Below are 14,069 nucleotides of genomic sequence, written 5' to 3'. Positions count from 1 at the left end.
GACAGGATATGCCAGTAGCTGCAGCAAGACATGATGCGGTGGTGGTGGATGGGAATAAGGGAGGAGTTTCCCTTAAAGCGCTCAAGCTCCTCTAAGCTCTGGTACCTGAAATAGCTCTCTGAGCAAAGGGAAAGGCTTTGCACCATTTAGGAGTGGGGGGCAGTGGTGGTGGTTTGCCTCAAGGTAGAGACCTCCGCAGTCGTGTGCATGGTGGTACCTAATGTAATGGGGACAGACTGTTGCTTTGGTGCCATATGTGATTACTTTTTAATTGGGCAGTGAATTAGGCAATGTTCCTGAAGGATGCTGTGAAGGTGAGAATCCTGCTGACTTGTGCTCACATATGGGAGCAGCAGCAGTCCCTCCAGAGCAGGGCTGCTGGTGCCTCACTTAGAAAAGGTCTTAAATTTCTGCTGTGAAAGTGCTTCTCTCTTGCCTAGGTGAAACACGGCTTGCAAGCATGGCAGAGAGGAGTACCTGTGTGCATGCTCTCTCCTGCCCTGTGCCCATATATGAGTGTATGTGCTCTGTATGTGTACCTCTTCTGGAGTGTGCTGGGCTTGCCAGAGGGCAAAGTTTGCTTGGGATAAAATTCAGAAGAAGTAAATCCTCGGGAAACCTGTTCGGGATTGCTTACTGCCATCAGCAGTGGCCGTTGGTGGCAGATGGGGATGCGCAGCAGTGCATTTAGCATTCATCACCAGAAATAAAGCCGCCTCTGTTTCCCTCATGTTGGTTCAGAAGCTAAGATAGCAATTAGCAGAGACGAGCCTGGCCTCTTGGCAGGGTCTGTGTGCAGTGCCTTGTCAGGGCTTGGCTTCCAGCACACGTTGGCTGCATCCCAGCCCCCCCCTGCCCCAATGTGGGGCTGGGAGGGCAATGCTCCGGGCTTCCTTCCAGTGAAGTGGGGTGCATGGGTTGGAGGGAGGCGCGGGGGGTCCTAGCTCCTGGGGCACTATGCACCGCCTGCCTTCGGGATGCGGCCAGAGCATGAAGCCCAGGCAGTGGCATGGCCAAGCGCTGCCCCACGGGCATGAGGTAATCCCAGCAGGGGCACTTCCCGCTTACAGGTCTGGAAGCTGACAGTTGCTGTAGGTGGAGCTGTGTCCACTGAGAAGGGTTTATGTTAGCATCTATAGTGACAGGCTTCCTATCGGCAGTTCTCTCTTAAAAAAAATCCTATCTCAGAACACATGCTAAGAGAGCAGCAAGCACTAATGTGGCTGCATTAGAGCAGACCAGGGCTGTGGGGTGGGGAGCAGGGTCCTTTTGCTGGCTTGGGCTGGTCGCTGTGCAGGTGTAGGGACGATGCAGCCACATGCCATAGTTCTCACCTGTGAGTCTGTCCTGGTGGAAGTGTGTCCCAATGGCAGCCTGGCGCCTGCGCCATGAAGTGGGTGGGCTTGGGATGCACCCAAGCACTGTGTGGCTGAAGTGTGTGCAAAGGGGGCTTTTTGTCTTGGGCTTTGGGCATTCCGAAAAAGCACCACGCCTGGAAATGCTCACGTGGGTAGAAGGACCTTGCTGTTGTCTTCAGACTCTCCCAGTGCACCCACACCTGTGTGTTAGAAACCTGCCATCAAGGCAGGCTGGTGATGCGGACGTGGACAAAGCATCCATGCTCCTCACTGCTCCCTGGGATCTTGCAGCAAAGATCCCTGCTTTGTCCTCAACAGCAACCAAGTCATCTAGATGAAACCTGACCCACTGAAGTTTTATTACAGAGTGATTAAATCAACAGCATGGAGATACCTGGAGAACGTACTGGCGAAGAGAGTGTGGTTTGGTGTGGTCCAAGTCTGTCACTTTGATCCTGTGCTACGCACAATATGCGGTATTTACCCTGTGGCTAGATATGCTGGATTGTGAGCTGTGAGCCGCTGCTTGGTTTTACAGATCACTGGCAGATAGAGCCACATTAGTGCAGTGCTGGGCTCACGTTAAATTATCTTCCCTTTCACCTTGAACTCAGCCTATCATTAACCACAGCTACATGGCTTCCTCCTCAGAAATGGCTTGTGGCCAGCCTGCTCAGAGCAGACATGGGGATCGGTTTGCAACACGGCACCTAGAGATGCACCTTAAGCGAGGCAAGGCAAGGCATCCCAATGCAAGTTGGTGTCTGGTTTCAGAGCTGTCACCCCTGACATTTTTTGGAGTAGGTGTTTGGCTCTGGCCCCCCCGTTGTTTGTTTCAAGGTGCTTTTATACTCCAGGCCAGTTTTTTCCAGAAGAGTGCAGCTGTTGCTGGGGTTTTTTTTCCAGAGCTTAGTTTCTCCTTGGGCCATAATATAAGGTGGCCAAGTATCTGTCATTGTGTCATCTGTGAGGACCCTCTGAGGACAGCTGGTTCTCTGTTACCCCACAACAATGGGAGTCACTGGGTGCTCTGCTCGGTGCTTGGAAAATGGGACCATCCATTTTCACTCCTGCTTTGTTTACATCAGTTGGAAAAGCAGCATGAGGAGGGGAGGGGTAGCAAGCTTTTTGTGCAGTGGTGAATTTGCTGCAACAGAGAATGTGGACTGCTCAGTATAAGCACATTGCTGCAACATGACCTTCAGTTACCTGAGTTGTTAAAGGAAGAGGGTAGTGCTGGCAGAAAGTTGAATTGTTCATTAATTGCTTTGTAATTTAGCTAATTGGTTTTGTCAAGGCTGTGGAATATACAGGGTGCGGCTGTTTATCTTCCCAGTGTTTCATCTTTACAAGTGAATATGACCTAAACCTATTCTTTTTTAATAAAACCAGCATGTATGGAGCATGCTGTGGATGCATGTCAGACCTCTGAATATCTGTTTTCTTCAGCCTTTGTGCCTGGCCTGTGGCCTCAGACTGTTCATGGGCCACTGGGACCCTTTGTGAAGTGTAGCAGACATTTCTGGCGTTCCTTCCTCAGCAGTGCACACTTCCAATGTAGGGCTGCCCAAAAACTCCTATGTAAAAGGACCAGCTCTGGATAAATGCAGTGTGAGAGAGTGCAGAAGTGAGTTAAACTGAACGGTATTTTCCCTGCAGGGGAGAGTGTAGTTACTGCGTTAGGAGAGGGCTGAGCAGGAAGGTCAGGCTTTTTGCTTATGTACGCAGTAGATAAACCCACGCTCTCTTTTTTTCTTTGCAGGTAGTGGCCATGGAAGCAGCACTTTGCTCCCTCATACCATCATCAATGAATTTCCAGAGTATGGCACCCTAGAGCCAAGTGGAGATGCACCGAGGGCTTCATTGCCGCGCCAGGCAGAGCCTGTAACACGCAGTCCAGAAAGACGGGATGGTCACCACCGGGTACCTGGCAGGCCCCTTCCTCAGCGTGCAGCTCCTGCAGACAATTCGAGACCTGATGCTGGGGCAGCACAGCCGCACACCCCAGAAGAAGGTTTGCAACCTGTGGGTAAGCTGCCAGAGATTATGAAAATCTCTCGACGGCTGGAAGCAACAAAGGTGCAAGAGAGAGCAAATACTTCTCTTGATTCAGAGACGCAAATGGAAAAAAAGAGCATTACTGGCAGCCAAAATGTGCAGGCAGCCAGAGAACCAGTTGCAGCAGGCCAAGAAAAACCCTCAGACATGCCTCTTCCATCTGAACGCACAGCTGAGGAAAAAATGCATTTGATCGTAGAGAAAGATCTGGCTGCAATATGGACTGGAGAAAAGCAGTCCGAGTCCTTGGGAGCCATCACTAATAAAGCCGAGGAGGTCCACGCAGTACAGGAGACAAGCTGTCATAGACCATCTGTGACAAACCTGGAAGCAGCCAGCAGAGTGGAGGGGTGGGCGCATTTTGAGGAGTTTTCAGCATACAGTCAAGGCAAAATGCAAATGGGTCCTGAGAGGAGGCTCTCTAAAGAGGCAGCTGTGAGCAAACATGTAGAATTTCAAGGGGTGGAGATTTTATGGCTGCAAAAAGCCGAGGAGCAGAGAAGACAGAAGCACTCTCGGCTGGAGACTGTGTCCGTGGAGAGGAAAGCATTCCCCAAAACGTCCAGCCACCCTGTGCCACCGATGGTCTCCCCAGGCTTGGTCTCCTCGCCGGACATCACTTGGAGCGAGGTCTGTGAGGACCTGAGGCTGGGACCCACTGCCTCTGGAGCCACTCCTCTGGCACTGCTTTATGAAAGCGGGGAGGATGAAGTTTTTGTGAAGGACAAGAAGAACTCTGGCGAGGAGGAGACGGCTGTGCTAGCAAGAGGCCAGGGCAGGTAGGATGGTGCTGGGGGTGGGGTGCAGGGGGCAGGTGGGGTTTCTCTCGTCCCAAGCACGTTGTGCCTACCCCTTTAGGAGCTAATGACAAACAACGAATGTTTGCTGCCTGCGGTGTGGTGGCAATGGTAGCAGTTCATGCCTGATGGTGTCTAGTGCATGAAGTTGGGACGGAAACCCATCCACACCACCTTGCTGAAGTTTGAAGTCCGTCTCAGGTTTGAAAACTTAAAGATGTCTCTTGCTGTTTGCAGAATAATGGCTATGTGACAAAGCATGTGTAGCAGGTGTAGTTGGGATCCAGACGTGGCATGTAATTAAATATAGGCAGCGTGCAGGCCTGGCCGTATGCGCCTGGCCGGATTTTCTGGTTTTGGGCAGAGTTTGTGCAAGAATGGTGTGAGTACCTTTGAAAGGTCAGATAATAAAGACGTTTTAGCCAGGGCCTTTTATGTTATAAGAGAGTAAATGCTGTGATGTGCTTTCTATATTATCTGTCTTTTGGTGTTTATATAATTTTAGCTGTATATATTGCAAAAATGGTGCACTGCTTTTTACAAGAGCATCCTGATTTGCTCACTTTTCTTTCCTGATGCACATCTATAACAAAGCAAAGGGTCCTACCGGTGTGCTCTGAGCAAACTGTGCCCGCTCTGACCTGGTGGGTTGTTTGCGGCTGAAACAACAGGATCTCAGCAAGGCAGGTGTTCCTGCCTCTGCACCTTGGGATCTGCAGAGTTTTGCTTTGGCTAGTGTGTGGGATCGCTTGGGCCAGCAGCCCTGATGACATGCTGTGAGAAACCTGCAGTATTTGGTGCAGCAGAGAAGAAAACTCTCTGCAGGGGGATGCTACACCTTCCCCTGTGCATTCACAAGCAGGCCAAGTCTTCCGCCTTCAAATCTGGTTCTCCCGGCTCCAAGTTTTTAATTGCATTTGCTTCCCTTTGCATTTTGGAGGGATTTCTTCCAGCCTTTTGACAAAGACCCTAGCCCTAGGACTGCAGAGCCAGCAGACTGTCCTCCAGGGGCAGAGGCCCCATCTGGGTGTACATCTTGGACCTGCGCAGCCTCTGGCATGGCAGTGGTGCTAGCGGAGACAATGTGGATTTGTGGGTGCTCTTTGCACATAAGCAGCTGACGTTACCTGTTAAGCAATATTAGGCTTTCCCCCCGCCCCCCTCTTTTACCTAGATGATTGTTTCTTTTTATGTCCCCTGAGAGGGAGATGGTGCTGGTCATGAACAGAGGTGGTGCAAGGAGAAACTAGCATTTTAACTGCAGTGTCCTCTCCTGCACGAAGCCACATTGACCTTTCTGTTTGCAAAGGTGGAAGGTGAGGAGGTTCACCCGGAGGTCTAAACCTTGCTCCTGAGCTGAAACGAGCTGTTTCTGATTAATTTCCAGGATGATGGAGGAGGGGGAAGCAGCCATGGGAGGATATGAAGATGTCCTTGGGCAGAGGCACTCCGATGTCTCCACTGATCTGTACAGCTCACAGTTTGAAAACATCCTAGACAATGCATCTTTATACTACAGTGCAGAGTCGCTGGAGACGTTGTACTCGGAGCCTGATAGCTACTTCAGCTTTGAGATGCCACTCACTCCCATGATCCAGCAGCGCATGAAGGAGGGCAGCCAGTTTTTAGATCGGACGTCAGCCTCGGGGCAGCCAGATGTCCTGCAGCTTCCCCCTGAAGGGGAGGTGAAGGTCTGTGGTGAAGGCCTCGCCAATGGCTTAAGGGTTGTTGTAAGTGAAACGCTCTTCAGAGGAGATGTCACAGAAGTCCCTCGACTGGAAAGGTAAAAGTGGGTGAGCTTTCTGCGTGTCTGCTGATGTTTCTCCAATGTCTGTTGCAGAGTGTAGTTTTGCCTCTTTCAACACTGCATGTTTTCTGCACAGAATAATTTCCAGAGTAACAGAGTGAGCTGCAGGAGAGAAGTGAGCCATCCAAACCTGCCCTTCATTAGAAAAGTGCAAATTTACTCTATGAAGCTTTTGTGGGTGATACTTGTGTTGATAAAAGGCTGTCCGGTATGGTTGCATCTCTGGGACCTGTCCCTGGAGGAGTTAGTTGCCAGTTACAGACGAACCGTGTTCAGCTCCAATTATGCCTGAATTTGTTAGCAGCAATTTTAGGAACAATAACACGCTGTGCACAAGGACAAGTTGTCCAAATGCAGTCTGTGATTTGGATGTTAAAGGTGTGTCTCTGGGCATAGCTTTCCTGTCTTGTGGCCAGCAGGAGTTTTGCCAGTTACTTTAGCTGGGACGAGGTTTTGCCCCCTCCACATTCATGGGATTTAGAGACTGTTAGCTGCTTCTGTTGTTTGTGCACTAGTTACTGACTGAGAGACATGGGAGCATGGCAAAATTGTTAATAATTTCTGTTTAGGTAAAGGGAGAGAGAAGAAAATCTATTAAGAGAAGAGTCACGTAAGAAGCAGAAGCTAGGCTAAGTGGTCAGAAAATACTGTGTACTTGTAGAAAGTCACTCTATGAGCAAACTTTCCTCATCGAGTGTTGTGAAGAGGGTGGGGAGAGTGAAAGGCAGTGACAGTGGGAGGTCGAGCCAAAAGTGGTAATCTGCGGAGCAGTGAGGGACCTTGTGAGTGACAAAGATGCCTCAGGTCTCCATCCTCCAAGGACAGGATGTTATCTAAGAGTCCTTAGACTATTCCCTTACATGGGACCAGTCTAGTCTGACCTTTCAAGGGAGTCAGTGGTGGGAGGTCTTTTATCTATTTTATTCCTTTTGTGCTAGTGTGAAAGAAGTCCTTTGAGCAGAACTAGTTTTGCTAACTTTATGGATTAAGGTACAGTTTCCCTTAAAAGAAGAGGCAGAAGGACTTAGCAGATGTGAATGGTTTTTCCATCAATCCTGCTGGAAAAAAGGTGTTTAAATCTTGTACAACCCTGAGGTGCTTGGTGCCAATAGGCAATAAGTGACTGCTAATCTGCTACAACCAGTACAGATCCGGAATCTGAGATCAGTCCTGACACTTGCAGCTCCTTACTTGTACTGAAACCAGAGATTGCCGTAAGACTGGGCAGTGGAGGACCAGCAGCACATACAGACCTTGATCCTGTTACCTTGTAGCTGCAGCATCTAGTATCTAAAAAGTACTGTGAAGTAAGGCTGACATCGGCTCATCAAGACAGAAGTTACCATGAAGACAAGGTGTGCTTAGATAATGCTTAGAGACATATTAGGTGCCTGCCTAGTGTGGATTTCATTAGGAATTAAGATAATTTTAGTTTAAATTTGCAGCCATAGTGATAAACCAGCAGAGGATTTTTAAATTCTTCTTTTTTTCCCCTTAATAAAAAAAAAAAAAAGAAAGAATTGTCCCCAACAGCAGGTTTGTTAGGAAGCTCTGCTGTTGCAGTCTGCAGGGCTCTGTTAGGGATGAGCCCCAAGAGATCACTCTGCTCAGGTAGGTGCTGATAAAGAGTGTAGCTGTGGCAGTACAGCCAGCCACAGATGTGTCCAACAGGGTAGTCGTCCTGATAACCTTATGAACACCACCGCCCCCACCATGATATTCTAACTTCATGTTGTATTGCACCAGGGTACAGATGACTGACAGATCTGGTGTGGTATATTGTTGGAGCCAGTGATGAATCACGGTGTGACAGTGTGTGGGTGAGGAGCACTGTGTGCGTGCTGGGGGGTGCATGGGATTTATTCACAGAGGGGTCAAGACGGTGTGTCACTGCAATGCTCAGGTGAACCAGAAATAGCTGCCTGAGCTGTGGGTACTATTTCTAAGAGTTTGAATGTGTGGTTGTGTTGCCTGAAGCAATCCAAGACTTGTTTTTTCAATGGAAAGTCCACATGTATGATATGCGTGCGGTAGCCACTGCAGCACCTTTCTGCTGTAAGTCCTTGTTTCCTACGGTGCCATGAACCTGCGGTTGTGTTGGGGCTGTACTTCCCCATGCGTAGCGCCTGCCTGGCGCCACAGAGCATCAAGGGGCACCTGCTGAAGTGGTCCAGCTCTCCCGGAGGATGAGGTGGGGAAGGCAAGCCCACCGCCCTGCCGGATCCAGGCAGCGCTCCCCGGCCCTGCATCCCGCAGCCGCCGGCAGGAGTTCGCAGGCAGCAGCTTGCCTGCGATATATCGCGGAGCCACCGGAGGTCTCTGTGTCCTCTGCAGAGCTGCCGGCTCTCCCTGAAGCCAGGGGCTCCCGCAGCTCCCTCTGCCCACCTTGTGATGTGAAGACACTGGAGGGTGGATGCAGGTGGGAGAGCAGCTAGAGGACGCAGGCAGGTGTGGGATCTCAGCGTGTGAACGGTGGCAAGCAAAGTGGGGGAATTTGGGATTCCTGGGAGGCTTGGGAGAAAAGCAATGCAACATTGCAGTGCAGCACAACAAGAAGCATAACCCTCCTTTTCCAGAAACCGTGCTGATAACCCAAGTGAACAAAAACCAAACCCAAAGCCTCAGCAGCTCCCTGTGCTGTGGTACTTCAGTGACATACAAAATGTGTGGGAAAGTGCATGGGGAGAAAGTACACTTCCAAGTACCAGCACTAATTTATGGGGGAACAGAGTGTGAAATACTGGCAGTTCTTCATGGTCCAGTATAAAAAGGGAGGGCGGATGTGAGAGCAAAGAGTTAATGGTTTACACCTGGAAACTGAAAGCTGTGTGCCAATTAGGAAAGGTGGAGCAGGTGCTCCCCACGGCTATGCCCTCCTGATAGCAGGTAGCTGAGCACCACAGCACCTTGTGCATCTCTCTCTGGAGGAATCCTGAGCAGAACTGACATGTGGACCCTAGATGGCGTGAGGTTTTAATGCATAACAGCAAAGAAACCTAGTCTTGTAATGAATAAACTGGAGGGTAACATCCTTCTGTGCTCTTAGGAAATTGCTGGCTCTGGGAGGGGTCAGCTATGGTATGTGAAGGCCAGTCACATGCCTTCAGAATTGAAAAAAAAAGGAGGAAAAGAAAATTATTAGAGGCTTGCAGGCTGCAAGTTCCTATGGACTCCTGGGTGTCTGGATGTTTCGTCCCTGCTGTCTTCCCTGTAAGCTGCTGGCCGTGGTTAAACACAGTAAGTCTGGGCGAGACGTGTGACCTGCTGCTCTGACAGCCACCCCTGTGTTTCCTTAGGGCAGGGGGACATAGCTGACCCCTGGGTTTTCTTGTAGGACAGATTGGCTTGCTTTTGCAAGCAGTCCTTTCCTAGCACAGCTTAGGTGCCCTTTGTATCCAGCCAGTGGAGGAGGGATGCCTGGGGAGAGGGATGCACGGCTTGCCTTCCTTCAGGAATGGTTCTGGCTCTTGGTGTCTTTTCGGGGGTTTAATCTCTTTCCTAGGTATGTAATGATCATCCCTCTAGAGGAAAAACAAATTTCTGCAGTTGAAGTAACCTTAAGTTTCCCTAGATGGAGATTGGAGAACTGTGTCAGGTTTCAGAGCTGAGGGACAGCCTTGCTGTGTTGTCAGGGCACCGTGGGGTCCCTGTGAAACGTGCTGAGCCACAGGTAGCCAGTGTAAAACAGCTTTGCAGTGGCAGTAAAGATACTGCGTTTGGGTTGTGTTTGGTCCCCTTGCCTCTGTATTATGCCTGCAGAGGTGTGCAGTCCCCACAGTTGTACCTGTGCCCCAGGTGCTGCACTCCTCCTCCCTTCTTGTGCCGCTGGGTTGTGTTGAGATGGAGCAAGGCCCAGCCTTGGAATGTGGGAGTTTAGTCTTACTCCAGAGGCAATAAAGACGACTATTTGCAAGGTGCTACCCAGGCGCTGAGCCTGAGTTTGCATTGCCTGAGCTTGGTGTAATCATTTACACCAAATCAGAGTGGGAGGAAGGGATCGTATTTCCAAAGGAGTAAGATATACCTGAGGGAAAAGTGAGTTTTCTTTGCTATGTATACAGTGAGCAACAGAACATCAGTGTGTCTAAAAGTAAAGTGTGAAGCTCTCTTGGTGATGATCCCCATCTTTCTTTCTACTTTCAGACTTTAAAGACATAATTTCTTTTAATCTTTCTTTATTTCTGCATTCTTTATAGCATACTCCCCATTCCTTCTTCCCTTGCATGCTACAGTCAGAACAAGAAATTTAAAAAAGAACAGAAAACCAACCAAAAAACCCCTTCTGGCATTCCTTTTCCTAAGTTGTCTTGGAAGGTGTGGTCTCTGTTGGTAGGACATCGCCCAAGATTTTTCAAAATCCGGAGAGAAAAGAAAAAAAATAATCTGTATTGCAGCTCCTAATCCTCAAAAATGCTAAATATTTGCCACCTGCCATCATCTTCAAAGAATTGCTGGTACTCAGCAAATTCTGCAAGTCCTGTTATTTTTTTTTTCCTAGAGATGCAAACTCAAATTTAGTCACATATGTATTCTTTTGTAATTCAAGGGGGAGAGAACACAAACTCCTTAAAGTAATCTGGTGGTTCTCAGAATAAATGCCCAAGAATGTAGACTGCAGTTCTCAATGGCTGCCAGGTTACTCTTAATGGTTTGGGCCTCTCATAGTAGTTCCTGTAGTTGTTTTCTTCTTTCTGCATATGCGACATTTCCAGCAGTTTCTTACTTAGTGCTCTGCTTATTCCTTCTTTGAGACAATAAACTTTGTCGACAGATAAACCTGGTTTTGATTCCTTTCTCCAGGTCTCCTCCCAGTTTGTCAGTATCCTGCATGCCAGTTATACTTCTGATTTTCAGTTTGTACTCTGGTATTTTTGTCCAAGGTAGCTTGTATTTTATTTTCACTGTAGATATGAGTACTTACATATTTAACATAGAACTTTTAATTCATTCATTTTATTTGTCCAACAGCAGTCTGGTAGAACATTTCCTTCCCTTTGAAGACTCACCTTGCAACCTGGTTGATTTTTTTCATTTAGCCTGAAATCAGCCGAGATCCCTGTGTTCCCAAGTGGATGTTTTTTTTGCCTTCAGATGCCTCAGCTCATGACAGACTCTGGGACCTAGGAGACCTAGGGCTGTCAGAGGGTGGTACTTCATATTTGCTGCCATCCATATGCCCAGGATAAGGAAAGTTATTCAGAGGAATGCCACCGATTGTTGTCCAAGAAGAATGAATGTGTCAAATACAGCTGCAACTGGTGAGCAAGCAGACACGTGCTGGAGCCCATTTGCCTGCACAGGGGGCTACTGCATCTGTCGGTTGTTGAGCCACTGGTAAGCATGATATGCTGGCATGGGTATGTTAAATCCAGGTAAAGATGAAGTGGCACAGTCCACAGGGTTAAATTTCTGAGACCAGTGACATTTTGGAAGCTGAGGATTTGCCCCATTATCACACAGCTTAGTAAGTTCAAAAATGTTAAGCCACACTGATCACCTTGGTATTTCCCCGCAGGAAGGTGGCATCACTTCATCAAGGCTCTGTAAATACAGTGTGTGAATTTGTCTTTGCTCTGGCTAACGAGGTAATTGCAATACCAGTTTAGTGAGAATTTGTAAAACTGCTTCTAGTTCCTAAATAAACTGTTGTTTTAGGGAAAAAAAGGGCTGCTGACTTTTCACCTCTTCAGTTCCCTGCCTCCTCTGACAATCAAACAAACAAAACAAAAATCCAGGAGCTGACAGAGACGGAAAATGAAAGGGAAAAAAAAAAAGTGGAGCAGCTGATCAGTTCCCTACACAAAGCGCCTCAGTATAAAGCTGTCAGCAGCTCAGCTTCTAAGCTGACATCTGTTGGCATCTCTCTCTTAAAGTCAAAGCCATCTAGGTCAGGTAGCCTTCATTCACTGAAATCGAGGCGTCTCTGCCAGCTCCGAGTTGGTCTCGAAGTGCAGCCTGCCGCCTCATCCATTAGCTGTGACCAGCTGCCAGTCAAGCCCCCTTCCACGTTATTGCGGGTTAACTCTCTTCTTCCTCTGTCTGTCTGCCTGTTGGGATGGAGGGAGGCAGAGCGGAGCCTGGCGGCTGGCAGGGCGGTGCAGAGGCATGTATAGCTTCGGATGTGATGTGGGAGTGCCGGTGGAGAGCAACAGGGCACATAGCGTACAGACTCCTTGCTAGCACAGCTGGGTGAGCTGTGGGTTGGTTGGTGGTTGTTTTTCCTTTATTGCGAAAGTCTATCTATTATTATTATTAACTATTCTTTTTGAGGACAGGCGGTTCATTTCGCTGCATGGTTGCAACATAAAGCTGCTGTGTGGTACTGCTGGCAGTGCTGAAACGCTCCATCCATACGTCTGCAGGGCAGCTTAACCAAAAGGTGTAAACACCCGTATTTTTATGCATCTGTGTTGCTCCCTGCCACGAAGGACCAGCTGCCCCATTAATATGCGCTCCCTGGGCCAGTCTCCAAACAGTTAAACTGGGCCCGAGCAGGGGGGAAGTACTTTGCTGGCTTCCCAGTTTTGCTTCTGTCCCGGGGGACCCTGCAGGAGCCATGTGCAGAAATGTCATGCTGGTGCTGAGTTTGGGGACAACTCTTGGCACTGCAGCACGTGTGGGGTGGGTGGGCTCAGAGGAGAGAGCCTGAGGGCTCCTGAAACACTCAGGCAGTGAGTGATTTCTGAGCAAGGTTTGCAGGTGTGCAATGCATTCTTGGGGTCTGCTTTTTGCTCGTGTCTGGGGGCAGGTGGGCCGTATCCTGAGTGTGGGACTATCCTGATGTGTGCAAGAGACCGGTCTACATGTCAGTGCATCTGTCAGAAATACCTGTTGTGGAGGGAGCCCTCGGACACCCTCTGCGGTGAGGGCCAGTTTTTCACTTTCTAGGCGTGGGGGCATTATAGTGGTGAGAGTCCCTTTGCGATTGCTAACCCCCGCCAAACCGGTGAAAGGAGCCCGAGGTCTAAAGGGAATCAAACCTGAAGTATTTTTAGCAAAATATTTGTACTTCAGGTGGCAATGGGCCAGTGTGTCTGTGTAATAAAGGACACGCTGTCTCTTGGGAGGGCTGCAATCCTGTCACTGCGTGTGGCGGGACTTCTTGTCCTAAAGCTGTGATCCTGTAACGATAGCCTTCTATTTGCTGTAATGCAAGCTGACCAGAAATGTCATTTTCTGAATGTGTTAGCATTTAGCTCCCTACTTACGATTGGCGGGAATTCTTTTAATCAAAGAAAAAGGCAGATGATTACAGAGAGCACGGGGTTATTTTTAAGCAGCAGCATTCATTTCAGCCCCTGAAATTAACTTTGCATATGCATTTTATTGATAACCAATAGGCAGTTACAGGGCTTGTTTGTTTACTTTTTACTTTGCTTCTATCTGTGTGACGTGACAAGGCTGAGGTACTTATTAATGGATCCTCCGTGGGTACTCTGGGTTGTAGAAACTGTCCTCCCTTCATGTGTCCTGGCTGATGCTGTGCTCTTGAGACACCCACTGAATCAAGTTGCAGCAAAGTGCAGCTGTGTCAGTCCTCAAAGAGGGATCTACTTCAAAGCATGTCTTTGAAGAAAATCCATATGTAGGACTTCAAAGCTGATTAAAACATGCGGAGTAAAATAGCACAGTGAGTCATCTGCTAGGAAAGGGCATTATTTTTATTTTTATTATTTTTCTCCCCTTCCTACAGTTGTGTCTTGGAAGAGCCCTGGAGCTGGAGGTAACCGGCAAGGTAAATCGTTGCTTGATGGTTTTTTGTGCTCGCTCTCTTCTGGCCCCGAAGAAGCTGGTTCAGAGCTGCAGCAAAGCTGCAAGAGAGCTGTTCCCAGCCCATCTGTGTGGTCGGTCATTTGTAGCAGGAACTGACTCATCACGTCACACTGCTGCCGGGATTTCTTTGCTTTCTCTGGTGGGGCTACTCCTTTCAGAGCCAGGCTGTTCAAGCACAGTTTTCCAGCTCCCTTGAAACAAAAATCAGCCTATGCAACTGATTGTTTCTGGTCAGCTCTGAAACGTGGAAGGGTATCTTGCTGGCTGAGCATCCAT

General features: G+C 48.8%; 1 protein-coding gene across 6 annotated transcripts in view; it reads left to right on the top strand.

The window, feature by feature from the left end:
* Positions 1-14,069, top strand: part of PSD3 (pleckstrin and Sec7 domain containing 3) — a 115,738-nt gene that overhangs the window by 22,665 nt on the left and 79,004 nt on the right. For 4 of the 6 annotated variants that reach the window (XM_054809224.1, XM_054809223.1, XM_054809225.1 and 1 more), the window contains 2 exons: positions 3,121-4,195; positions 5,601-5,996. In XM_054809224.1, coding sequence (XP_054665199.1) covers positions 3,121-4,195; positions 5,601-5,996 — 1,471 coding nt within the window. Of the gene's footprint in view, positions 1-3,120; positions 4,196-5,600; positions 5,997-9,150; positions 9,258-13,713; positions 13,756-14,069 lie in introns of those variants that run through there. The other 2 variants (XM_054809228.1, XM_054809227.1) reach the window with 2 other exon arrangements.

This window comes from Grus americana, chromosome Z (genome assembly GCF_028858705.1).
Source record: "Grus americana isolate bGruAme1 chromosome Z, bGruAme1.mat, whole genome shotgun sequence".
Lineage (NCBI taxonomy): Eukaryota > Metazoa > Chordata > Aves > Gruiformes > Gruidae > Grus > Grus americana.
The sequence above is the reverse complement of the archived record's forward strand: the minus strand, read 5'-3'. Positions and strand labels throughout refer to the sequence as shown.